General features: G+C 39.7%; 1 protein-coding gene across 1 annotated transcript; it reads left to right on the forward strand.

Annotated features, from left to right (window-relative positions):
- Positions 1-506: 506 nt before the first annotated feature.
- TOMM70 (translocase of outer mitochondrial membrane 70) lies at positions 507-27,502 on the forward strand. The gene is made up of 14 exons (XM_040562664.1): positions 507-653; positions 2,081-2,133; positions 2,837-3,260; positions 12,282-12,455; positions 13,751-13,877; positions 16,402-16,511; positions 18,291-18,439; positions 19,494-19,701; positions 20,288-20,422; positions 21,566-21,673; positions 22,362-22,478; positions 24,305-24,402; positions 24,737-24,859; positions 25,334-27,502. Exons 1-14 carry the CDS (start codon positions 507-509, stop codon positions 25,485-25,487), a joined length of 2,127 nt encoding a protein of 708 aa, XP_040418598.1. The 3' UTR covers positions 25,488-27,502.
- Positions 27,503-27,913: the final 411 nt, after the last annotated feature.

The raw sequence follows: 27,913 nt of genomic DNA on the forward strand, positions 1-27,913 counted from the left end.
TGATCTCTGTTGTCTCTACTCTTCCTTCTGGTATTCAGGACACATGCTCTCGCCAGGGAGAAGGCCCTCCTGAGAAAATTGCTTGTTCTTTTTTGGGTTATGGCATGATGCATGGACTTGCATCATCTGTTTTTCACTGAAGTAATTTCATCTGCTATATCAGGATTATGGTAGGCCCAGCTTCACTTCAATGCACACAGAGCAGAAACGAGTCTGATCTGGATCCTCCTAACCAAGCCCTGGGTATAGGCTGTATTGGCAGTGTCTACTCTGTAAAACAGAACAGGACTGGGGACTGTTTTCTGGCCCTGAAACCGAGTGGTTAGACTGACCACATCCATTCTATATAGTGTTTGTGCTGTAGGTCTCCTTGAGGTTATATGTACTTCACTGTGGCTATAATACCATGTTATATTTTTGTGGCATTTAAAAAAAAAATATATATTAAAACATTTGGTATAGTATGAGAACTCTGTTGTGGCACATGAAACTGTTGTATGTATGGCATGAAACTGGAAGACGTCACATGCATTGAGGCACGGAGGAAGAACATAGAGGAGTGCTTTGAGGATGTAGAGCCTGTTGGGATAGCACTGGAAGACTGCACAGGAGGAAGAGACCCAAATCTAACTTACTACTGGAAACAGATCTTGGTGAGTGCTGGGTGACTAGGTCTTCTCCTAATGGCTAGGCTTTGTCTTGGAGATTCTAGTTGGCATTGACCAAAAGTATGCCAAAACACTTGCTAGCAATTTAGCGTTATGGACAATCAGGGGTCCAGCATTAAAACTTGCCCCTTGTGCTTAATCCAATTAGTAATATATGGAAGAAGTAACAAAACCCCAGTCTCATTCATGTGGGTGTAGGTGTGAGGCTTAAATTCTCCCAGTACTATATTTTGATGGAGGACTCTTAGTTCTGGTACAGGTGATGGAACTGATTGGTCATATATACCTATGTGAATTTTACCATGTCTGGGGCAGATGAGACTGTGAGTAGCATGAGAGCCTGGAGCACATGGGTGTATAGACAGCATGTCCTCAGAAGTTGCACATCAGAGCTTGAAGACTCAACTAAACCTGCAGCAGGAGGTTTACCTGTCATGGTTGAGGCACAGATGGACAGGAGTGATAGGAATACCTGCAAAACAGCACAGTAAAAATACACCTGAAGCAATAAAAAGGATGTGTGGATGTGAAGGATATGTAGGCTGATTCTCCAGATGGGGAATACTCCAGGCCATATTCTGAGAGCCTAGATTTATCTGAAGGCCTTCAGACTAGCAATCTGTACAGACAGGGTATATCTGAAGGCCTATGTTTCATCATAAGTATCACGTGGGTAGAATTTAGGCCATCCCATTAGGAAGCTATTGGCCTGTAGATATGTCACTTGTGTTGCATGGCTTAAGATTCTTCTCTTCTGCCATGTGAACTGGCATTCTGAACATGAGCCAGCAGTGTGCCCAGGTGGCCAAGAAGACCAACAGCATTCTGACTTGTATCAGAAATAGTGTGGCCAGCAGGACCAGGGAGGTGATCATACCCTTGTATTCTGTTCTGGTGAGGCCGCACCTTGAGTCCTGTGTTCAGTTTTGGGCCCCTCACTATAAGAAGGACATCGAGGCCCTGGAATGTGCCCGGAGAAGGGCTATAAAGCTGGTGAAGGGCCTGGACCACAAGTCCTATGAGGAGCAGCTGAGGGAACTGGGGTTGTTTAGTCTGGAGAAGAGGAGGCTCCAGGGAGACCTTATTGCTCTCTGCAACTACCTGAAAGGAAGGTGTGGGGAGCTGGGGGTCAGCCTCTTCTTGCAGGTAACCAGCAATAGGACTAGAGGGAATGGCCTCAAGTTGAGCCAGGGGAGGTTTAGGTTGGAAATTAGAAGACATTTCTGCTCAGAAAAAGCAGTCAGACATTGGAACGGGTCGCCCAGGGAGGTGGTTGAGTCACTGTCCCTGGGGGTGTTTAAGGAAAGGTCGGACCTGGTGCTTAGGGACATGGTTTAGTGGGTGATATTGGTGGTAGGGTAATGGTTGGACCAGATGATCCTGGAGGTCTTTTCCAACCTTAATGATTCTAGGGTTCTATGAACTGGGAGTACTTTGGCCATATTAAGACAGGTGACAAGGAAAAGTGGGAGAGTCCCACAGTTTTGCCAAAATATGCTTACTCATAGAGTGATAATCCATACATTAAAGGAGATACGGCTCCAGCTGTTTATTACCAGGCACCAACGCATATTGACTCAAGAGTCCAGCAGGGCCGAAGCTCATGAAGGAGCAGGACGGCAGGTTAAGTTGGGTGAATTATCAAGGCTCCATAAGAGATGCAAAGAGCAGGAAATGAAAGAAGCTGCACCCTCTGCAGTTGCACTAGCAAAACCTGTAGTGGTTAGGAGGTCAGGATGTCAAGGTGCGAGTGTCATCAGCACTCAAGGCAACACCAAATTCACCTTGGCAAATATTGACTGGGCTTCTGAAGTGTTTGCTTTGCAACGTTACTGTTGTTTTTGTTTTCAGCGTGTTTACCCCCTCTTCATAGCAGTATGTATCTGCACTTAAATTCAGTTTTCCTTCCTGCCTATTAGGAAATTTGTAAGTATGAAGTGACTAGTGCAACCTGAGTAGAAAAGAAGGCCAAAGACGGCTGCTCTTTATTGACTGAGTGCTGTGGAGATAGATAAGTGGAGATAGAAATGTGAGTCCCCCCTTCCTGACAGGGATGTTAAGCTGGCATGGCCATGTGTGGGCACACCACACAAATACAATTCCAGTACTGTATATTTAATACTTTCCACGACTGACTGACTCCACAACTTCACGAAAACAACAGCAAGGCCCTCACTGAGGGCACCGGGCTCCTCCGCGCCGGCAGGCGGCGGTGCGGCGGGGAGCGGCGCGGAAGTGCTGGTTGCCCCGCGCTCTCCCGGCCTGCTCCGGGTGTCCGCTGACCCCGGCCCTCCCCGCCGGCCGTGCGAGCGCGTCATGGCCGCCTCGAAGCCCGTGGAGGCGGCGGGCGGCGGCGGCGGCGGCGGCGCGGGGCTGTCCCGCTGGCAGCTGGCGCTGGTGCTGGGGGCGCCCATCCTGCTGGGGGCCGGCGCGCTGTACCTGTGGGGGCGGCGGGCGGCCCGCCGCGGGGGCAAGGGGGCGAGCGAGAGGAAGACCCCCGAGGGGCGGGCGAGCCCCGGGCCCGGAGCCTGCGGAGGAGGAGGAGGAGGAGGAGGAGGAGGGCAGCCCGATGGGCCCGGCCACCAGGAGACGGTGAGAGAGGGGCCAGGGGAAAAGGGGTGGGGGGTAACGGCAGGGCCCCGGGATCCTACAGCCGCTGCCCGAGCTCGGGGGGCTGCTTGGAGAGGGGGTGGGCGGCCCCCGTAATCGCTTCCCTTCTCCTCGGATTGCTGCCAGCAGTAGTGGTTTGCTCGAGCTTTGAAAAGTGGCTGAAAGCATTCTGCCGGGAAGCATGCTTCGACCAGGTGAGTCTGAAACTGACCAGCGTGAGTCACTGTTCAGCGATGCTGTTGAGAAGTGTCCTTCTGTGGAAAGAAGACGCAGTCAGAATCCTTTAAAAATGAAACGCGTTCCATGAAAACACAAAACCTGTATCGCTAAAGCAGCTGAGACTTCATGGTAGAGTTTGCCTAAATAGGGACGCTCTCCAGTCTTACATTTATTCTGATATAAATGACCTTCCTGAGAACTTTCAGGTGAAGCTGTGTCTACAAAACTTGAAGGGCAACATGGAAAACCAAAGTCCAGATCGGATGCGTGATTCTCTTGTGTGTCCGTCTGTGGAAAAATATCTCAAACGTGCACTTTCTGCACACCTGCAGCGACTGTCATGTTGTGCTGCTGAGGTGAGCTTACCATTGACAGGCACACGTAAAGTGTTAGACTTGGCAGACTGGTTGGATGAGGAGCGTAATCAGTATTATTTTAATTGTGATGAAGTATGTGGGTTTTTTTCCAATGTTTATGGTGTGGTATACTGAAGCTAGTCTTAAACTTGGCTTACTGGAACCAGCTTTAAGCCACGCTGGCTTTGATGACAAAATCTCATTGAGGTATTCCTGCATTTTCTTCTCCCATTCTTTTATGCTGCTTAGACTGCCTCGAACTGTCTGTTAGACAACAGTTTAAACTTCTTGTCTGAAATAATCAGGATTAAAAAAATAACTGGGAGATACGGGATGGTAGGTTTTAGCCTTGATCACTTCAGCGATGAATATTAATGTTATGCAAGTGAGCGTGCAGGCGGTGGTAGGAACAGGCATGGGAGTGGTGAGGAATGTGGCAACTTCATAGCTACTGAATCACAGATACCCTCAGGCATTGCTAGAACTGCAGTGAGCTGCAAAACCTATGCTGGACCTGGAGGCAGTGATTTGTTGGTAGTTCATGGACAGCAGTTCTCGGCAAGCAGCACAGGGAGGATGAAATCAAACTTTGTTTGCTGTGGTAGCTTTGCCTGGTGACTGAAAACAACATCTGTCACCTTTATGGTGTTGCACTTGCTACACATAAGCTCTGGGTTGCAGGCTACTCATGCCCTTTATCTAGCTGCAGTGACTTTGCTGTTGCTAGCTCTGGATTTCTTGGATGTATTTCTGGATTGCAGTATTTGCCATTGAGTGGTTTATAGTCATTCTGTAGCTGAACTTGAAGCAAGAAGTAGCTTTTATATAGCACTTAATTTAAAGCATTTTGTGTCTAGCACTTGCAGATCACTCCCCAAGATAAATTACTGGTGGACTGTGCATCTAAGAGTAAGTATTTGATTGAATGGTATGATCCAGAGTTCCTTGAAAAGCGTTCTTGCATACTGTAAAGAAGTGATGGAAATTACTTGGCAAAGCGGTAGAAGATGGGATCAGATTTGCCAGATTATATGAGACAATAGAGTAGCTGGTCTAAATACCGTTGCTACAGAAGAATTAACGTGGTTGCAGCATCCCTTTATGTGTGTGGGAAGGATTGGCTTCCTGTTCCTCATATCCAAAGACAAGATATTGTGTAGATGTCAAGTTTCCACAGGTTTTTTTTTTGTTATAGATATTATTGACAAGACCCTTGACTCAAAACACAACCTTTGCAGATGCTTTTCTTGTTGACTACCTTCACTGTAGTGCTTGGCCTTTCTACTATGGTGAGGTGAATTTTTTAAACTCAGTCAAATTTCAAATGCAAATCTGTGTGGTGATTAAGAGCCAGTAATTCATTTCACAGCTTAAACACAAGTGGGAGGTCTTCTAGAAAACACAATAATGGTCAATAATGGATGGGCTACCAGTAGCTGTGTGTATGTGTCAGATAACTAGTCTTTTACTTATGTTTTTAACATAGGATCTAAACATTATTTCCAAGTTTTCTGCGCGTTTTATTAAATCAGCTCTTGCACACATTTGAGATGCTCTGTTCACTGTTTCTGAAGACGTGACCTGGATTATTTTTTTTTCTTTAAAAATATCCAGGGTCTAAAATCTTCTTTGTTATTTATTCAGACTTCTTACTATTTTGCATTCAGTTCAAGCTTTTCTTTTAGCTGCTGCAGAGGCCTCACATTTTTCCCCAGGCTGTATCTGCACTAGAGGAGTCTCCTGGCATAAATGTACTGGCCGACTGCGACTGACATCGTGTTGGCAGAAGCCCTTAGCACAGGTGTTAGGTCAGGAAAAGCCAAACTACACCTGAGATCGCTTCTTTTGTAAGCATAGCTCCTTAACAATATAGTGAACTGGTATTCTTGTACCAATTAAGATTAAAAATATATTTATGGATGTCCTGATAAGGTCGGGAAGTCAAATTGTGTCTGTTCGTTACAGAAGTTGTCATCATTTCTCATTGTTTGGGTGGAATGTGTTTTAGCCACTCAGTGACAGCAATTGCTTTTTGTGTGCTCTCTAGTTTGTGGTGAATTTTGGTATAACTTTAACATGTTGGAAAATTAAAATGCGTTGTATTTATTACGTTAGTTTGTACCCAGTTGATTCTATTGTGTTCTTTACTTTTTCCATGGTAATTTAGCAAGTTTATGCCCTCGTTGTGTGAGAGGAGCAAACAGTGGTTAGTCAGTGAGGTAATGCATTGGATGCTTCTGCATTGTTTTTTCTCCTTAAGTTAAAATCATTCCCTTAAGCAAGTCTGTCCTAGTCCAAATCTCACCCATTAACTGTCGCATCAAGTTTCTGGGCTAACCCTGTGGCTTTGGCATTCCAGGAAGCACTGAGCCGACTGTTCAGTTGATTCTCTGGCACTGCGTATTGCAGACAAAGCTGGTTTGGGCCACAGCAGGGCTTTGCTGTTGTGCACTTCTTGCTCAACATTTTCCTCTGAGCTGGGTGCACTCAGTTGGGCGTAGTGGTGGGTGAGCGTGGCCAAACTCACTGGCTTGTGCGATGTCACGTTTTCCGGATCAACAGCCAACTGGTGTGGCTTCTTTCCAGGATCTATTTTAATAGCATTTGCTAAATGTTACCTATCTCAGTGCTGAGGTGTTAAATCACTGCGTCAAAGAATTAGAATTCTTTGTCTATATGTGTTTATGTTGGTACTTATTCTGAATTAATCTAAACAAAATATGTAAAACGTCATTTCCGTTGTATTGTGCACCTGTTGCATAATAAATCTCATCAACCTACTGTAAGTTCTATGTTTCATGTCAGCTGTAGTGGACAGGTGTGGAAAACTCTTAAATATGTGTATGAAAGTGGTAGAACAATTGCTAGACTCTTGGCAGCTTGTGCGGCTTGCTTATTCATGGTAGGCGTGGATGACGCTCGTTTGAAAGGAGGGTGACTGCTGAAGAACATTGACAAATTGTACTGTAAACTTGGGCTTAATTATTTATAATACATCCTTGCTTGTGCTCTGAATTTCTGTCTGAAGCTTGTGGAAATAGTTCTTCTCATAGTGGTTTTAGTGTTAAGGAGTATCTTAAATCCATTTATACTCAGTTAATGCTTTTCAGTGTAGGTCCGAGATAAGACTTGAGGTGAATGATTAAAAAAAAAAAAAAAGTTATTCAGTACTAGTGAAAATAACACTTTTTTGGTGCCTAATCTTATCAAAAGGGCCTCTTGGTCCTCTCATTTGGAGAGGAAGAAAGTGGTTTAGACCTCTAGGGCATCTTTGGAAGCTAGTGAATTAGCATTGTCTGAAGCAATAGTCCCCCTCCCTGTCATCTGTCAGACAAGGGCTTGTGCAAATCCTTTTCAGTCAAAAGAAAATGCTGGAACTCGCTGCTTGTGTTTCTGTTGTGAATCGCTGCCATCGTTGACTGGCAGCAAATTTCTTGTTCTGCTTTAAAAAACAATGTCCCTCAAAGACAAAAATCTGAACTTCTGCTTTGACCACACTGGCATTGCTGGAGGTTACTGCTCTTTATTCTTGCAGCTGCCAGCCTGTTCCTGTGAAGTGGCGGCTGTTTGCGTGCGGTTTCTGAACGTTTTGTGCGGAGAGCACGTTTGCTGAGGTTAAAGTAATAGCTAACAAATTTTTGCCTGTGCTATCTGGTGTCTAGAAAGTTAGGAATCTGCTTATTTAGTTGTCTAGATAATTGAGTGCTTCTCAAATATACGAGTGTTCTTTTGCTTAAAGTCTAGGTTTCAAGACTTATTAGTGAACAGCTGCTAAAAGCAGTCCTAAATACTGAGATAGTATTTTTTCAGGTAACTTCTGAGTTGCTTACAAATTTTGAAATGTTGTCAAGATTAGAAAAAAGCATATATCTTTACTGAAAGGAGTCTATTGAATATTTTGTAGTATAACCATTGTAGAGGCATAAATTGTGAGTGTCACGATAGAGTAAACCATGATGCATGTCAAGGCTGTGATAGAAAATATTTATTATAGTTTTGGTTTGGCTGTGTCAAACGTCTGTTTGACAACTGGGTCTAAATATTAAAAAAATAAAAAGAAAAAAATGTACCGTAGAGAAGTGTTAGCAAAAGTTGCTGAAATTGCTGCCTTTGTTTTGGCATCTGTAAAATATGCAAGACTCTTGTGATGATAGATAACGTTTTTTTTAACACTTTTTGATTTGCTCTGATCAACCAGTCAGAACAAAGCCCGACTGTTCAGGTTTTACGTAATAAAAACAGTTCCATCTGTAGGAAATGAGCTCTCAACATGAACACGGTTTTAAAGAAAAGTTTAAAAAAAAATAAAAAAATAAAATCCCCCGGTGGGCATTAAAGATGGAATAAAAGGGTGTTGTGTTTCTTTTTTTTTTTTTCCTCTGAAAATATGTAATCGGAAATGGCTGCCATGATATCCCAGACTCCTTTACTGAAGAAAGCGTGGAAAACAGACTTCTTTAATAGAAGGCTCTTTCTGCTCTGCTGGCTTCAGGTAGGGGTGCTGTCCTCTGGCTTTGCAGTGTAAATACACAACAAGTTTCTGCATTCCCAGTATGTACAGGGCAAGTGTCAGAATCTCTTCACTGATACAGTATTTGTGACCTGAAAGTGTATCTTCTGTCTTTCCATGGGATATCTGCCATAGAGTGTCACTCCTGTCATTGGCAGGAACGAAATAAAATTCCCCTCTTGTAAAGTTGGGATTAGAAGGAAATCTTTCTTGTGAGGAACTAAAGCTGCTCTTTGGAGGATAAAGGCTGTTGTAGATTGTACTTAAATGCGGACAAGTAAACTAGTCTTTAAAACTGTACTGGAATGCCATCAGAGAAGAGAATAACTCTTTGGTGTAGTTCTTCTGAAACACTCATCAGAATTAATCCAAAGCAAAGCAAGACAGAGAATTTCAAGATGCCCTTCCTTTCGTGCTCACGTATTCAGAAAAACCTGTGGCATGTTTCAGTGCTGTATTTATTTATGCTGCCTTGGCAGTCAATTGATTATGAACTTCCATTCATTTTGTTGAGCTGGTTTGCTTGTTGTGCCGAGCCCTCAGTTTGTCATCTCCTAGTGAAAGGAAGTTCTTGGTCTACATGGCCCTTCATTTTAGGGACAAAAAATACGCAGTGTGTCACATAGAATGTTACTGCAGTAACTGCAATTGTCATGGATCAGCTGAATAGAAGCAGTGAAATTGGAAGATTTCAAAAAGAAAAAAAGTCTGATAATATTTTCAGTCTATTGGAAAATAACATCTAGGATTGTTACTTGTGCAAGAAAACTGAGGGAAGTGGGTTTTTCTGTTTACTTCTGGGTAAGGTACATGGACTTTGCTTGCATGATCACTTTCTTATTTGTGCAAGCCTTCAGTGTAGCAATTGAGAAGAAGGACTGAAAGGCTGAGAAGCAGTAGCTTGAAAAAGTTCTTCAGTGTTAAATCTGAGGCTCAACACATTTTCAAAAACGGATCATTTGTTAGTAACTTCCATTTTCTTATTTGTGCATATGAAGTGATAATTTTTAATGTCCAAAAAAGCAACAACACCCAAAGCAAACGAAGGGAAGCGTGGGATTTAGGTTTTTAGTGGTTTTTGGGCTTCATCAGGTTATACTGCAGTTAACTGAATATGTAACTTACAAATTATTAAGCTTCTTTGAACAAAGTTGTTGATTATAAGAACTCTTTAAGGTTCACAAAACTGAAATAAAAAGATATGGTGCTTTTTTCCCCCTGGCAAAATTTTGTTCCATGTCTTGATCAGTTGTATACCAAACCTATAAATGAACCACTATTTTCTGCTATTTTTTCTATTGCAAACGAGTGATATAATTGGTGAGAAAATAAATTTCATTAGCATCGTTATTTAAAAAAGAGTTGACGTTAAAACTTGGCATTGTGGTTTATAAGCGACTTCAAGACGCAAATACACCATTTTGTTATTTTTAATGCACACTTCATACAGTCTGCATGGGATTTGTTTTTCATGGGGATGTGATGCTAAGCAACATTTTTCATATAAGCCCTTATCAAAGTGGGTTTATTCATGATGCAGAGCTGTATTGGCTTTTGCATTTAACACAACAGCCATTCAGAAATGGTATATTGCATGCATGTAGAGGACTGGAGCAGAATAGTGTGACGAAGGTTGCAGAGATAAAACCATTCAAAAGTTACAAGCCTTGTTTAAGGCAGCATAAGAAAAAAAAAGAGTTGATTTCCTTCTGGTGTTGGCATTGCTTCTGACTGGGAACACAGGTCTGAATGTTACAGCATGGCCCAAGTATCTTGCATGTTTTTCTTTTTGGTACCAAGTAACGTGGAACAGCACTGAACTTTGTAGGTTATTTCACAAAGATGTTTGTATCGTGGTTTGATGTAGAAACGCAGAAGGAAAAGTTCAAGCTGACTTTCATGCATTTAAGTTTGTCTGTTACATGTATTCGTTAAAAGAGGAGCAAGTGGTGTTGTAGAGGGAGCCAAGTTTATAACATACTTGAAGTAAATGGGAAGTAAAACCTTCCCTTCAGATTTGGGTTGAGTTTTGAAGGAACAATTTATCAAATACACAGTTACTTGGCTCTCTGTAAAAGTTTTTGCTCACTAGTTCTGGTCTGTATCCATGCAGTTAAATACCGTATACAAAAAGGGGTGAAGCTGGTCTTTTTATCAATTCGAACTTAAATCATTAAAACAAAAATCTTGAGAGCAATGCAGATTATTTTGTTCTGTGAACAATGGAGATGATGTAGATGGCTTTTCTATAAGGCTGGTGACTGGTGAGGTCTGACTGAAGAGCTTTGCTGGCAGTAGGGATATTTAAGAAATACTCTCCCTTATATGGTTTCACTGGTAAGCCTCTCTTCAGGAGAATGCCTGTAGGGTAATTGTATTCCATAAAACATCTATTTTTATGTAGGAACCTAAGTCTGGCACCCATTATCTGATTCTCTCATGCCGTGATTGGAAACCAAGCCTTAGAAGAGGGGCCTGTACACCAACTCCTATTCCTCCTCCAGATTTTGTGTTTTAAAAATGTTAGATACTAAAAATGATCAGATTGGTATGTAACAAGTAGGCATCAAGGGAAGCAGGTTGTTGAAAAGATGTTTTGAAGTTTGTCTTAAAGTTGTTTGGGTATAGTTTGTGATGCTGGCAGTGAATGAGGAAGGAGAGGAGACAGCAGTGTAGTCAAAGAAGAGACAGAAGTATTGTCAAAAAAGAGCATTTACAATTGCAAGCAAATCACAGAATCATTTAGGTTGGAAGAAACCTCCAAGATCACCTAGTCCAACCTCTGACCTAACAATCCTAGTTGATCTTTTTTTGTGTGTGTGTGATTCAACAGGTGAGATGTAGTGAATCCTGCAGCTATTGTTTAAGGCATTACTACTATCAGTTTTACACTTTCCTTCCTCAGAGAGGTCAGTAGAACAGCATGTGTGTTCATACCTTTGTTCGTTTCAGTCTGGTAGTTTAGCCTAAGCAGCCCCCAAAATGATGATCACTGAAGCTAGACTGTGAAAGGAAGAGAACTCAAGAAGGTGGGTGATAGGATCTTTTGCAGCTCCATATGTCTTGAATGTGAGTCGTAGCCCTTTGATTAAAGAGAGGCTTTTTACATCTGATTCCTCATAAGCCACGTTCAATAACTGGTCTGTAAATCTAGGAGTTACATATACATGTGACAATTCTGATTTCTTCACAAGTGCAGATGTTCCACGAGCAGCACAGAACTTAAAGATTCATTTAGCAAGGTCACAGCCCAGTTAGCAGTTTTCCTTCCTCTGCTAAGAATGATAGACCATGATGGTTCAGCGCTTTCTATCAGTGGATGGATGAGCAGGTTGTGTGAAGCTGTAAGGGAGGTGGCTGTGAATTTAGTTAATTAGCCTAGTGCACGGAAGGCAAAGCAGCTTGGTTTTTCCCTACAGGTTTTATTCATCTTGCTCAGTAGGTCTGTCCACAAAGTGTTTCCCTTATATAGTTCGTATTCTCCTGAGTCAACTCTTTACTTACAGGCTGTATGTGTTTCAGTAGGAAACTTTTCCTATTTGAATTGCTTTGAAGGCTTTGTTTACTTCGTGCATTTAGTCTTTGGAGAAATAACTATTTCAATATCAGTGAGAAATCTCATTGGTTCTTCTGATCACCTTTCATCTTAGATTAAAACCTGTCTAGCTTTCCAAAGAGAAATTACTGCATTGTTTAATACCATTGTAGTGAATCTTTTCAGAAGCTTGTATGCTCTCTCATACACTTGCAAAAGATTTTTTTCCTCTCAGAAAATGGAAGGAGGGAGATTTTCAGAAGTCCAGTCTACAGCTTACCACTCAGCTCTTTTTTATATCTTTGAAGATGAGCCCTTAAGTGCGTTGCTTGTGAGCAGTGAAGCTTTTCTCATTTGAACTGATCTATCACTTTCTTTTTCAGAGCCCTCTTGATAGAGCTCAAGCAGCCAAGAACAAAGGAAACAAATTTTTTAAAGCAGGAAAATATGAGCACGCTATTCAGTGCTATACTGAGGCTATCAGCCTGTGCCCTCCTGAGAAAAACCTTGATCTGTCTACCTTCTATCAAAACAGAGCTGCTGCCTATGAACAACTGGTAAGACGTAATTATAAGTTTATTCTAAAAAGTCAAATTTTAAATTATGTATATTGTCATTTTTGTCCACTGAAAGATCCCAGGTGGTGATATGGGCTGCTTCACAAGATACTACAGCTTGCAGCTATTTTTCAGTAGTTCATCACACTTTTCCACATGTAACTAAAGCTATTTTCTGTTAACCGAGTCCATTTTATCTGTCTTATGTAATTCTTAAGTGCTTCTCTCTTGTAAGATAAGGTTTTAATTTCTTATCCTTTGGAACAACTTTCTTGTACACGTTAGTTTAGTTTTATCTTTGCAAGAGTGTTGCTTTAACTGTTAAGTGAAAAGCCAAATACTGCAAAGGGATGCTGCTTCAAAAATTAAAAAAAAAAATCACAGAACTCCTACTAAAGCCTAACCCCTAAGTTTTGCACAACTGGAAGCAACATTTACTTGGTAGCTGTGCATACATGATGTTAGTTTTAGAAGTCAGCTTGTATTTTTTTTGTTACTGTATCATTAGTGGTAAATTGCCGCAATACTGGCTTCTGTGGCAAAGTTGGTGTGGTGAATGGAAAAATTGGCTTTGTATAGTCTGGAGTATCAAGTGAGAGACTGATTCAAGAAATTGGGCCTTGAAAAAGGAGTCATAAAACAGTTCTAGTCTAATCAAGTACTGCTTATAACACTAATTCATGCCATAATGAATGCATAAAAAATGTGGTTCCTCTTTTTCAGTTATTAGAAAAATCTGTTTCGACCACTAATTTTTCAGATAAATGGATTTTAGTTTTTAATAGCCTTGACCAGTTCTGTTCCTACATACAATCATTTTTTATTCCTTTATGGTAACAGTGTAGTGAATTGAAATAGCAACTAAAAGAAGAAGAAAATCCCACCACCAAACTAACAGTTTCAGCACTTTGATAAACTTGTTTGTTGGTTTTCATTATAATTTCGTCTGTCTTCTATTTTTTGTGTACCAGTCTTTTAGTCCCAACATTACCTCCTGCAAATATCTTTGCATCAACTCATTATCTTCTCCCGTATGCTTTGTACAAAACTGTGTGGTTTCATTTTTCTGTAGGAATTCCTTTTCTGTTTTGTGGCTCTTCTGGTGCAGGTGGCTTCCAGTGGCGCCTGGCAGTTTCTTACTGAGAAACTTAAAGAAATAGAAGCAGGCAGGTAGAACCAGAGCCCTGGGAACTGCAGCTACTGTTAGGTGGGCATGACCCTGGAGTTGGTAGTGGAAAGCTGTTATCATGCAGCTGAGTAGGGCTTCTTTCATCATATTGTTTTTCTACCCACAGCAAAAATGGACAGAAGTGGCCCAAGACTGTACAAAGGCTGTTGAGCTTAATCCTAAATATGTAAAAGCTCTCTTCAGACGTGCAAAGGCTCACGAGAAACTAGACAATAAGAAGGAATGTTTAGAAGGTGAGTGTCTCTTGGCACTTTGGAGATGATAAAATTTCTGTAGTTTTTTACTTCTTGAAACTACAGTAGTGCATAATTATTCGTTAAATGCCGTTCATAGCTGCTGCAAATACATTTTCTTCTATGTAAGAAGCCTTTTCTGTTTTTCAAGCTGTCATCAGCTGAAATCTGAAGTAGTTGTTGAGAAATTCTTCTTACTGTAGCCACTTAGCGTTTTGTCTTTCCAGGAAGCTCCTTACATGTTAGAGCAGAACTCATTTAACATGCTAAGTAGATAACCCGGACAACAATCATTCTAGTTCCATACAGTACTAAACTTTCTTCTCTATTTGTTTTAGAGAAAAAGTAATGTTCCAAAAACTAAGGTGTTTTTACAGGTGGAGATGTATGGTCAGGAACAAGAGTGTTAAGGTCATTTAATGCATTTGATAGGTGTTAAAGGGAAGGCAGTTCCAGTAGCATTTCTTTCTGATGAATAAGTTACGAATATTGGAACAGATTAAAATAAAAATCCTTTTGTATATTAACAGTATGTATTTGGCAGAATCTACTGTGTCAAATCCCTGTAAATACTATTCTGCTGATGCAAGATTAAAAGGCAAATGAATTTTCAGCAGTGCTAATGCTCATTATCAAATAAGGACAGAAAATAAGGTAGTGTTCTGATGACTGGCAATCTCACCGTTACAGATCAAATTAGTTTCATTAGGTGTAAAAATAGCTAAGAATTAGATCTGCTGAAATAGAAAATAAATTTAATTTTATTTATCTTCTGGCAAGATGCCTTCCTGTCCCATTGGACCATCGTAACTAGAAAAGTATGGCTTACATCAATCAGTCTAGTCCTTTGCAATCACACGTGGACTATAGAAGAATCCATAGAATATTTACTGGATCTGCCAAGTGCTTGCTGCAGACCAGCTGCATTTCTAGAGTCCTGTAATAATATCTAAACCTTATGAAGTTGAAATAAACGGACAGGGGATAAAAGCCCCAGGAGCAATCAAGTGTCCATCTGATAGCATGCCAATTTTTAAATGTAACTCCCTTGTGATGTTAAGTGGTAATGCTCATAGCAATTGTTTTCAACTTGTACTTGATTTTAGTTTGTAATACGTTTCATATCTGAAAATTATATGTGCTTTTTTCTTTTCTCCTGGATTGCATCAGTTTTCTAATAAAATACTGTGTTTATCTGCCAACCATGTGTAGGCAATAAAATCCTTGGAAGTAGGGTATGTCCATGTAATGGAGGAAAAGCAAAAACAAAACAAAAATTCACCGCCGCCGCCAGTAAAAACTCCCTCCAGTGATCCATGGCAGTGTAATATGGGAAGATGTTCCTGCCTTACCCAAGTCTGGGCACTAGTTTACAGCTGCCTGTAGTGAGTAAAGCATCTCTGCCAGGCACTTAAGGTGGTAGAATATGGTACTGCTGCCATATACTCTTTCACACTTTTTCTGGCTGTATTGTGTTTTCCAGGAACTCCTGTTTTTCTTGACTATGTCAGAGTTGTAGGGAATTGCTATGTGTAGCGATGTAGGAGTACAGAAAAATCCAGGGTATTGGACGGTGTTTGAATTTCAGGTCCAAACTCTGCTCATCTTCACATTAATAACCTTACACAATGACTTCGTGGGAATGATATTTGAAGCCTTTTCCCAGATTTTGCTGCTGCTTCATTAATGGGACTGGAGTTTAAATAAAACATGAATAGGAAGAATCAATGGTAACACTGCATTAATTATGCGATAACTAATTGCATAAATTCCCCATCCCTGGAGGTGTTCAAGGCCAGGCTGGATGGGGCTTTGGGCAACTTGGTCTAGTGGGAGGTGACCCGGCCCATGGTAGGGGGGTTGGAATTAGATGATCTTAAAGGTCCTTTCCAACCCAAGCCATTTTATGATTCCACAAATGATAGGCTCTAGAGAAATAAAGATAATGTACAATAAGAGTGAATTTGACACTGTGAAACATTATTCAGGGAGCAGTGGATTAAGATCTTCAGATCCTCTGTGTGTTAATGGAAGAGATATGATATGGATTAGCACTTTAAATGGGCTTGCAAGGTATTTCTTTTAAAGTTGCTTTCCGAAGGTGCAGAGATAGTTAGAAAAAGTAGGGGATCTAATCTAGGAAGAGTTCTTAAAAACTGAGAAAGGACTGAGCTATGATTGAACAGAATGTGAGTTTTAAAAGTTGAAACTCCCTACTGGAGGTATGAATTTTTACTATTCATCTAAGTGTGTTTGTCTGTAGATGAAGACATGAAGATAAAAAATAAAGGTTAATTTTCTTCATTCACTGTCATGAAGTCCTTTTACCACAAGGAGATCATTTTAAATATCAGTTTATCTCTTGGAAAATGTGGTAAATACAACAAACAGGAAATTGAAGCTTTTATCAATTATAGAATGTGTGTTAGCTTGACTGTAACTCATTGATACTATGGCACGCTTTTATGTATTCCAGTGACTATCAGAATTTGTCTTTAATCTGTTTTTTAATGGTGTTTCCTAGATGTCACTGCAGTCTGCATTTTAGAAGCCTTCCAAAACCAGCAAAGTATGTTATTAGCTGATAAAGTTCTCAAACTCCTTGGAAAAGAAAAGGCCAAAGAGAAGTACAAGGTAGGGCTTGTGATACTGCTTAGAAATTTTGATTTCACCTGACTGTTTAAATGTTGATTGTTGGCATTCTGACAACTCTTGTAAGTCAGTCGCTGTTTTCATCTGCTGAAGTGTAAAAATTGAAGTGAATGCTTTTGATTATTATTATTATTATTATTATTACAAAACGAGTGTTTTACTTTTGTTGTTTTCCTTTGGGACCTGGCCAAACTTTTTGAAACCTCTGTAGGGAAGAAAAGCCTGTTTCTAACTAATCAGATTGTTTCCTTTTAATAATCAAATTTATTATGACATTCAGGAGATCCGAAGTTGATGTGTTGCCTTACTTGGGGCTTTTCTGGACTAGCAACATAATGGAAGCAGCATGTGTTAGAGCAGTAGTCAAACATTCATTTGTATATCAGGTGGAGTTCTGTGTGTTGAGATAAGAAGGTTTATAAATGAAAATGTGTAAAAAAGATTGTGTTTATTGTATAATGACTAGCTTAAAGTGAGAAGGCTGAGAGGGTTTTCACCCCTAGGTTATTCTTGGCTTTATAAATGGAAATTTCATGCAGGAAAGAATATGTTGACAGTGGAATTCATGGGTTTTAAAAAGTGGCAAAATAATACTGTTTAAAACCAACCAACCAAAAAACAAACAAACAAACAAAAAAACATTACTTAAGAAAAAATGATGCAGGGTGAAGTTTTGTCTCTTTATTTGTGGTCAGGCTTCCTGATTCTATCTTGAGAAATATGCCTTTATCTCCTGACTACTACAGATTATTTGTGACAGTCATGCGTTTATGTTCCATTTCTGTAATTAGGTGCTCATACTTGTATTTTCCTATTTGGGCACTCAGATTTCTTTACATAAATGTTGGGAAACTGCCAGCAGCGAGAGTTATAGAAGTATAGAGATAGCCAGGAACAGACATTTTAAGTTACTATAGGTTTACAAAAGGTTGGGACAGGTATTAAAACATGCTTGCTTGTTATTTGTGACTGTAGTTTAAGTACTGAAATCCACAGTGGTTTTGACATGCTGAATTTCTTTCATGTAGAAACTTACATAATTGTGTGGCATCGAGGTAACAAAAAATGAATCATGCTCTTAGTATGGTAAGCACCATAAAATAGGTGTGCTTCATATAGGCAGTATTATGATAGAACTTAATAGAGAAATTGAGAAGAGTGTATTCAGATTTCTTTTGCAGGAAAGATTGAATTGTAATTCTCCTGTGCAAGAAACTTTTTATGGTTGTACAAAGGATTTTGCACCTGAAAGTTGTTACTTCTCACACTGATGAAAATGATTGGTGTCTGGGCCAAGCCTAAGAGTTAGGGTATTGTCTCACTAGTCTTCATTGCAATGATACCAGCTTCTCTTGGACAAATTGGAGAAAAGGGCAAATTGCCATTCAGAATCTAGTTGAATTTAGGCTCATGTTTAAATTACCAGCTTTCATTTTTCATACAATTTATGTGCACACACACTGCAATGTGTTACAATATTGTAAGAGTTCTCATTTCTGGCCATGCATGCAGAAAGTTGCAGTCTTCTTTCTTCACTCTTAAATATATTCACTTGATTTCCTCTTGTGATGCATGTTGAATTTTGATCTGAAGCTTAAATAGTCCCTAAGTGTCAAAAATATCAGACTATCAAATGAGATAGTGGAAAGTCATAAATTGGTTCTTTCCTGAATATTTCTTTTATAATCATGTTTATCCGTTTCCACATTTACCATCTGATTTTACTGTCTAATGACTTGAAATTACTTTTCTCTTTTTCAGAATCGTGAGCCTCTGATGCCCTCACCACAGTTCATTAAATCCTACTTCAGTTCTTTCACAGATGATATCATCTCCCAACCTTTGCTTAAGGGTGAGAAATCGGATGAAGATAAGGATAAGGAAGGAGAGGCTTCCGAAGTAAAAGAAAAGTGAGTATACAGTATGTTTAGGGATTATTTGGTGTTGGAATTAAGTTTTTAGTGGTTTTGACATTCTGTTCAGTGTAAGTTGCTGTTTTACAGTACTTGCCATGGGATATCATGCAGTAATAATGTAAATGTATGATTTACATTATTTTTAATAATAAATGATTTTAATAACCAATAAATAAAATTAATAATAAAGAAAAAAATATTTCTTTAATTATTACAGAATAAATAATGTATCAGTATTACAAAGGAAACTTTTATTGAGGCTGACTGATTAGTTCCAATCTGTAGGTGGCTTTGATCCACTAAGCAAAGTGAATAAAGTAGAAGATTGGACAATAGGCCAAGTATTTGCTACAGCACCATCGTACAGCTTATGAGATGGAAGGATTAGAGAGTGCTGAATGATACTCTTGGCAAAAGGAATGTTTTATGTTGAAGAAGAGCTTCCAAGGAAGAAAGCAAGTTAGTCTTCACCGAATCCAGGACATTTAGCTGAGAACAAGGCAGTACTAACAGTAATTTTTGATCTGAAATCCTTTTCTTCCACATACAAACTGCACATTGCTTGGTGCGATATTCAGTTTGTCTGAGCTGGAATACCATCCCAGCCCTTTTGTTTTAAGGCAGAGATTATCGCTGTCCTTAATGTGAAAAACATTCAAGGGACATTGAAATCATTGAAAACATTCAAATCATTCAAATGAAACTAAGTTCAAGAGGTGAAAAAAAAACACACCTTATTTCTTTGCAATGTTATTTGGGCATGTATGTCTAAGTTGTTTTCATGAAAACATTCAAACCATTCAAATGAAACTAAGTTCCAGAAGTGAAAAAAAAACGCACCTTATTTCTTTGCAGTGTTATTTGTGCATGTATGTCTAAGTTGTTTTCAGTCTGTGATGGTTCTGTCGAGGAATATTTGTAAGTTTAATTGCAATGCTAGTGTTGTAGCTCAGCATAGCAAAAAGCTAGTGTTTGTCAAGTTTTAAAGAAAAGTCTGAATTGCAAATGCAGTGTTCAGTGAATACAACTGTTCTTACATCATTTACAGCTCTGGCTATTTGAGAGCAAAACAATATATGGAAGAGGAGAACTATGACAAAATTATCAGTGAGAGCACAAAAGAAATTGAAGCAAAGGGAAAATACATGGCAGAAGCTTTGCTTCTGCGAGCTACTTTCTACTTACTTATTGGCAATGCAAATGCTGCCAAACCAGACCTAGATGAGGTCATCAGCATGGAAGATGCAAATGTGAAGGTAAGAATTTGTCACAGCTGGACTGTAGTGTGGGTTGAGAAAACATGTAAGTTAGATGATAAACTTGAAGTACAGTTCAGAGATTTTTTTTTTCCAAGTTTTGAGGTACTTTAATGGAAATGGTCTATTTTCTTTTACTGTTTTGTAAAAGAATTTTTTCCAAGGGATTGTGTATATCTGAAGCATCTGTGCTAAGTCATAAAAATGAAAGTACAAAGGAAGCTGAATCAATTAGAGGCTTATGGAATCTGAAAAATCAGTTCATAAATAAGAGGAAAAACATTAACTGCAGTTACATGTTTAATGGTTGTTAAAATGCTTGTGTATTTGTATGTGTAGGGAAACTGTCTTCTAAAGAATTTGAGTGGGGGTGAAGATCCACATAGATGAAAGTATAATTTCAAACATTTGAAATTAGGCAAGGGAGTTGACTGATTTAGATTTAATATGAAATTTATTCATGCTTAGAATAACATGTTAGTAGGAGAAAGTAGTCAAATGAAAAATTTAGTGTAATTATAACAAAGTCCTAAACTGGGAGACATGTTGAAGTGGCTAATACTTCTTTGAACTTGTCTTTTTACAGCTCCGGGCTAATGCTCTGATCAAACGAGGAAGTATGTATATGCAGCAGCAGCAGCCCGCACTGTCCACTCAAGACTTTAACATGGCTGCTGATATCGATCCTCAAAATGCAGATGTTTACCACCATCGAGGACAAGTAAGAAACATTAGAGATTTTGTCCCAGTACAAGAAAGTTTCAGTGTATACTAAAAGAAAAATAAAGAGCAGTACATCACTGGACACAGTTTATACTGTTTGTGGCAGAAACAGAGGAAGTCTTCCTTTGGAACTGTTGAGGAATAAATACACAGTGAAATTTTCACGTTCAGGTCAGGCAGAAGCAGCAAATTTCTGTAGCTATAGGAGACAATGCAGGGTGACAAAGGTTCAGCCCTCTGTCAACAGGAACTCTGATTTAAATGTATTAGGGATTATATACATTTACAGAGCAGTATCTACACAGGAGGAAACTACGTGACAGAAAATAGAACCATGTGTTCCTGCTAACTCACAGTCTGCAGCCCTGCAGCCTAAACAGGCATCTGTTCAGCTCATCCCTCTCCCACGTGTGACGCTGCTGTGTCCTTCAGTAATTCGTAGGCCTGAAGAGGCCTGCTTCCACTGAGCTGTAATATGAAAGATGCTGGAAGGAAAAGGAGACATTGCCATATAGAGATATGCTAAGTTGTATTTTGTAGGGAAGACTTCCACAGATCAAGTGCCTCTCTCCGTGAATTTGTTAGAACTCTTTAGTGCTCAGAAATAAGAACAGTGTTATTTATTAATTGAAAGACTGAAAATTAGTATTTTAAAGTAACTTCACAGTAAAGTAAGAAGATGACAAAGTAAGTTCCATTCTTGTGGAAGAATTACTGTCCTAAAAAAAAAAAAAAAAAAAGGCTGAAATGCCAGTTGGGAAAGCCAAAACGTTTCGACAGCCAAATAGTCCAAAGGCATTAACTACAGTAAGGCAAAGTGACTTGAGAAAATACGGCATGGTTTTGGAGACTGGACATTAAGCTAAAGCAATAATGGAAACTCAGTATTCTCTAAAATGCAAACATTCTCAATCCCTACATATGGACACTGCCTTTTTATGTATGAAGCTGAAGTTTTATTGGCGGATCTGTTGTTTTATGGAAGTGATTTTCTTTTTTTAGTCGTGGATTTTGTAAGTTTCTAGATACTTCTAAAACTGAATTGTGAACAATATGAGTAACTGATGCTAACTGAATTATCACTTAAGTTTATGAAGCACAGATTAAATGCAGAAATAGGATTTTCTTTCATTCTGGTTAGCTGAAAATCCTGCTTGACCAAATTGAGGAGGCTGTGGAAGACTTTGATGAATGTATTCGATTGCGACCCGATTCTGCCTTGGCTCAAGCACAGAAATGTTTTGCACTGGTAGGTAACTTGCTGGCTTTGTCTGGGTGTTCTTTGTTTTTAAAGAGTTGTTGAAAACATACTTTGTCTCTCTGCTTTCTTCCCATTTCACGGAAGAGTAGTGCAACAAACAGCTCAATTTCGCCTAATGATAAGATAGAGAAATAATGCAACAAGAGATTCTTCATTTGGAGCACGGGTTTACTATTATTTTGCGGTGCTCATTATTTAACAGTAGGTCATCTTTCCTGTTTTGTGGTAGAGGAACACAAATTTTCACTCTAATTATATGACACAAAGCTTCATTTAAATCAATTTTAAAGTTGTGTAAAATATCCATCTTCAAGAAATTGAAAACAAACTATTTCAAGCTACTACGGTGGCTCTGCATGCAGGAATCTCCTGTGGAAAGCTTTACATGGTGTGAGCAAGGAGCAGTTCTAAGTCAGGGGTTTCTAGGTTTTTGAAATGGAGGGAGACTTTTGGCAACTCTCAGACCTTGTGGCTTCCCTCTCTGTCACCCTTTTTTCTCTACTAGTCCACTCTACCAAGGACTTAAACACACGGTTGGTTCCTAAAACCAGGTCGGGTAGGGTGTCATCTTCTGGAACTTGTAATTATTATGACACATGTTGGGAAGTGGGTAGGTCTGATGAGCCATATTTTCCTTTTCTTGTTTAATTTTGCCTTTTCTTTTTTTCTCGAATAGTATCGCCAAGCCTATACAGGAAATAATCCTTTGCCTGTGCAGGTAGCCATGAAAGGCTTTGAAGATGTCATTAAAAAGTTTCCAAAGTGTGCTGAAGGCTATGCTCTCTATGCTCAGGTACTTGCATTTTACTCTTCCTTAAAAAATGTTGCATTCTTTTGTGCCTTTTAATTTGGATAACATGTATTTCTTCAAATAAAATTTTTGAAAATAAGTTTTGAGATAACACACGCTCTTTTGCTGGAGTGGGAAGGTAGGTGATGAGAATCAGGGGTGGTTATTACGACAAAAAGGTCTGGAGTACGCTTTTGTTGAATTTGTCCATGTGTGTGACATCTCATCGGATTAACATCAGGGAGTGTGTATGCAGTTTGGGAGTCAAATCTGTGGAACTAAAGTAACGGTTTTGTTCTGACAAATGACATGCTCTGGTCAAGGAGAGTTTAGTACAGGTGTTTAAAATACACATGTAACAGGGAATGCCGTTTCTTCTTTAAGAAAGTGTGTTACTGATTCTAGTAGAATCATAGAGTCATTTAGGTTGGAGAAGACCTCTAAGATCGTCCAGTTCACTGCCAAGCCCACCATTAAACCATGTCACTAAGCTCTACATCTACATGTGTTTTGAAGACCTCCAGGGATGGTGACTCAACTACTTCCTGGGTAGCCTGTTCCAAGTACTTCACAACCCTTTCAGTGAAGAAATTTCTCCTAATATCCAACCTAAACCTCCCCTGCACAACTTAAGCTGGATTTAACTCCATTCACCACAACTCTTTGGGCCTGGCCACTCAGCCAGTACCCAATGAAACGTACACCCGTTCAAGCTATGAGCTACCAGTTTCTCCAGGAAACGCTGTGGGAAACAGTGTCAAAAGCCTTACTGAAGTCTAGGTAGACCACATCCACAGACTTTTTCTCATCCAGTGAGCATAGAAAGAGATCAGGTTCATCAAGCAGGACCTGCCTTTGATAAACCTATGCTGACTGGGCGTGATTGCCTGGTTGCCCTGTAGGTGCTGCGTGATGGCACTTGAGATAATCTGCTCCATGAGCTTCCCTGGCACCAAGGTCAGACTGACAGGCCTGTAGTTTCCCGGATCCTCATTCCCACCCTTCTTGTAGATGGGCGTCACATTTGCTAGCTGCCGGTTGACTTGGACTTCCCCTGATAGCCAGGACTGCTGATGAATGATGGAAAGCGGCTTGGCGAGCACTTCTTCCAGCTATCTCAGTGCCCTTGGATAGATCCCATCAGGCCCCCATAGCCTTCCGTACATCTGAAGTGTTTTAGCAGGTTGTTAACCATTTTCTTGTGGATTATGAGGGCTTCATTCTGCTCCCTGTCCCTATCTACCAGCTCAGGGGGATGGGTACCTGGAGAACAGCTGATCTTGCTGCTACAGACTGAGGCAAAGAAGGCATTAAGTACCTCAGCCTTTTCCTCATCTCATGTCACTGTATTTCCCCCCACATCCAACAAAGGATGGAGATTCTCCATCAGTAGTATCAGATGTTCTATTTCAAAGTAGGGAAGCAATATGGAAACATCTTCTTTTAATTCCTTTTGATCAGGACAAGAAACTGAAGCAGAAACATTTAAAAAAGGAAGAAGTTGAGACTTGCACTTGGTGTATGTGGTGGGTTTTTATGTATGTGGTGGTTTTTTTTATTTATTTGCAGTATTCTTAACTTGTTGCTTGTGGATCTGCCATTACAGATGGTGCTGTGATCAGTAATTTTTGCACCTAAAGCCTAGCAGCTTTCTTCTAAAAAGCCTTGATTTTGAAACTTATTTGTGGTAACCGGTGTGCCTGGCCTGCTCTCTGGTGAGAGCTATATCCGATCTTACATCATCAATATAATTTCAATTAGAATCAGCCTAGCACAGGGTGCATGTCCTGGTTGCATATATTGATATACAGGTTTCTCTTTTGATGCAGGCACTAACTGATCAACAGCAGTTTGGCAAGGCAGATGAAATGTATGATAAATGCATTGATCTTGAGCCAGACAATGCCACAACATATGTTCATAAAGGGTATGTATTCAGTTCTGGTGAATGAATCCAAACGGAAGGTAGGTGCTTAGAAGTTTAGCCAGGAGAAGTAACTTCGCAAAAACAGTTTAGTGCTGCTAAATATATTTCTACAATTTCTCTTGATGTCTAAATGGTAAATAAGAGTGTAGTCTCAGTAAAATTTCATTAGTGTTTGTTCCTAATTGATTATCTGCTTGAAGTGTATCTCTTACCGTGGCCTCATCTTAATGTCTACCATGCCCCACCCTTAAACCAATTGGGATCTTTTTTTTGCTTAATTGATCTGGGTTTTGGGGAGTATGTTGATATTCTAAATTTTCTCTTTCCTTTGCAGTTTACTTCAGCTTCAGTGGAAGCAAGATTTAGACAAAGGTTTAGAACTCATAAGCAAGGCCATTGAAATTGATAACAAATGTGATTTTGCATATGAAACCATGGGAACGATTGAAGTGCAAAGGTAATTGAAGTGCAGTGTTAAGAATTCTAAGTTACTTTTGAAATTACAGCAGTCCTTTAGATGTCCCCATGGATCTTAAACCTTTCTTAAGATCTTCTCCCTGGTGCAGTGGGAGGCCAGCTCTTAACTGTTGTCCTGACTGCTGTTCTGTAAATCTTAGGGAAAGGCAAGTCTTCCCTTTATCTATGGCATAATTCTGCTTTATGATTCAGCCACCTTTGTAATTACTGGACAACATGCAGATGAGTGTATGTGTGTTTAAATATATCCCTTCTGGATTTAAAATAACTTCATTGAGCCTTATTAGGCTCAATGTGTATCTAGTGTAGTCCTTAGACATATCTTAATGGACCATTTATACTGAGAATCCTGACCTATACACCCAAACCTACTGTTGGTGTTTAAAAAAGGTGCTGCAGAGATTCAAAGATTGCTTTGCTGGTATTAATTGGACGATGTTTTGGTTTATTTCAGGGGTAATCTAGATAAAGCCATTGAAATGTTCAACAAAGCTATCAACCTGGCCAAATCTGAAATGGAGATGGCCCACCTCTACTCACTCTGTGATGCTGCCTATGCCCAGACAGAAGTTGCAAAGAAGTACGGATTGAAACCACCGACACTGTAAAAACAAACAAACATAAAACAAGAGGAGGAAATGACCTTCTAAAGTGAAGTTGCCCACTTCAGCCCTAAAGACGCTGTTGCAAACCATGTTGAATGGTGGAACTTAGTTTTTTCCTGTTCATGATGTTGTCATTTGCTACATCCGTTAAATGTTTAGGTGTTGTGGGAGTGGTTGTTCAAGGAAGTATGCAGTGTTGCATCTTGTTCCTTCTGCAGCAAAAACCTTAAAGTGTGTTAAGGGAAATAAAGTTGCAGGGGAACAAATGGAAGATATTTTGGCCATGCAAATAAAAACTTTACATTGGTTCATTTTGGGTGATTACGTTGTGGGCAATTTTTGCTTTACCAAACAATATTACAGCATGTTTTTTTTTTCCCTTTTGATTTTAAAGGTAATACTAGTCAGTGCTGTAAAATAGGTTTCTCTTTTATATGCAATTAATCCTTGAGGGTTGATTTTAATTTTGCAAAAGGAAAAAAAGAATTTACAAACTGTTTAATAATAGGGATTTTTTTTAAAGCCAGTAGCTGTGAAGAGAATCCTGTAAATATATGCAAGCATGCACAATCTTCCCTTAGAGCCCTTCCCACCCTCTGCATAACTACTTAGAAATGGTCCTGTGGCAGCTATTAGGGAATTAATTTGATAGTCCTTATCCTCACCCCAGAAAAAGCCCTAGTGTACTGTGTAGGAGAGCTAGCACAAAGGTTGTTGGGGGAGAGAGGTTAGGTGACACTGCTTCAGTGTGGATTTTACTGGAAGAAAGGCCATGTTCCCATGCAGCAATCCTTACTTGAATGTCACGGGAAATTGTTCTGGAAGGTTCTGAGAGACTTTCAAGAACAGAAAGCACTGCTGGGAGTAGAGCTGCCAAGGTAAGGTCATGCTTGCGTATAATCTTTGTAATCTCTGTCTGTTGCTGAAATGTAACAGTTAATAGACTGAATTCTCTTCTTCATTCTCTAGAGACTTCTGTGTTTTGATCTAGACCTTATAATAGCCCTCTGCAGGATTAAGTGAGATAAAGAACAAAGCATAGTCTAAAACTTCAAATAATGGATTAGAATCTTTATTGGTTTCCTTGTTCTTCAGGCTCTGTATTGTCCAAGATTACAGATAGTATAGAAAGGAAGCAACTGGTCTGCAAATAGCACATTGGCAAGTTATTAAATACTAGTATAAACGGTCTTCCTTTAACTAGGAACTTCACAGAGGGCTTCTCTGCTGCTTTAGGTTGATCTTTCTGGTACTGAACCCAGTCCATTGTGCCTCTCCCTGGACTGATGAGGCTGGATAAACTTCATGCAAATTCTTAACTGATGTTGCTTAATTTACCATACACTGATTTGGACTTCTTCACATCCTAAAATCATAGATTTCCTTGTGCTGGATTTTCTAATGTTTTTCACCTCCTAAAGAAATGAACCAAACTGTGATCAAACTGTCTTGTTTTCTACTTGTGACGCTACATAGCAGCAGCTCGTATTTTCAGCTTGACCATCATTTCTCCCAGCAAATAAATTGAGAATGAAAATGGTAAGCAGTAGACATGGAGATTTAATCCTTTTATTTTAGCTAGCTTAGTAGGGAGATCTGAAATTGTAGTGTTGGTATAGAATTGAAGGCACTGGAAGGTACTTGCAGCTGCTAAGGGTATTGCACGTAACAAGTGTCAAATGTCTTCTGGAACTTCCAGTCTCTGCATCAGTTACCCGAGAACAAAAATATGCCAGGCTGACTGATGTGTCCTGTTCTCCTGAGGAGTTTTTATTCGCATGGCCTTATCTACATTGGCATTTTCTCCTCTTCACCCTACCTTACCCCATTCCTGCCCCCACCAAATCAATTAAGGGAAAAAAGCATGTGCTGTCAAATACTAGCATTCCAAATCATCACAGACTCTTGCCTGTTCTTGAACTAGTTTGAAACTGCACTGAAAGGATGCATTGTCTGTAATTTTTTGTAAATGATGTATCACCTGTAAACTGAAAAAAAATAAATATTACCTTCAAGTATTTCTCTCTGACATGTATAAGAACAGGTTTTGATGAAAGTGTTCTCTGCAGCAGTGTTCTCTATACTTATTTGTGATTGCTCTGAATCTAGGAAAGAATTAATAATAACTGACTCCCTGTCATCTCTCACTTGAACCTTTAAGAAAAGAGGAGGAGACATGGAAGGAACGAGCCTTACCTCTGATTGCTTCCATCACCTGCAGAGGTATGATCTTGAGAGCTGAAGATTACAGGGGAAAGGAAAGCTGGGAATCTGAGTAGCTGGCATTCTGTTCATGTGCATCTGTGGTTGGATTCTGCTCAGGCTTCCTTTTAGTGAAAGGCAATTTAGTTTTTTTAATGGCTGATATAAATGAGGTTTTGCTTTATATGAGGTATGCATATGAACCTTAAGATTTTTTTTTTTAATAT

The sequence above is a fragment of the Cygnus olor genome, chromosome 1 (genome assembly GCF_009769625.2).
Source record: "Cygnus olor isolate bCygOlo1 chromosome 1, bCygOlo1.pri.v2, whole genome shotgun sequence".
Lineage (NCBI taxonomy): Eukaryota > Metazoa > Chordata > Aves > Anseriformes > Anatidae > Cygnus > Cygnus olor.

Excerpts from the sequence above, each read along its gene's own strand:
- TOMM70 (XM_040562664.1), top strand. The coding sequence starts at position 507 with ATGAAACTGGAAGACGTCACATGCATTGAGGCACGGAGGAAGAACATA. Across the intron at positions 13,878-16,401 it reads TAAGAAGGAATGTTTAGAAG|ATGTCACTGCAGTCTGCATT; the intron begins GTGAGTGTCTCT and ends GGTGTTTCCTAG. Across the intron at positions 20,423-21,565 it reads TTTACCACCATCGAGGACAA|CTGAAAATCCTGCTTGACCA; the intron begins GTAAGAAACATT and ends CATTCTGGTTAG.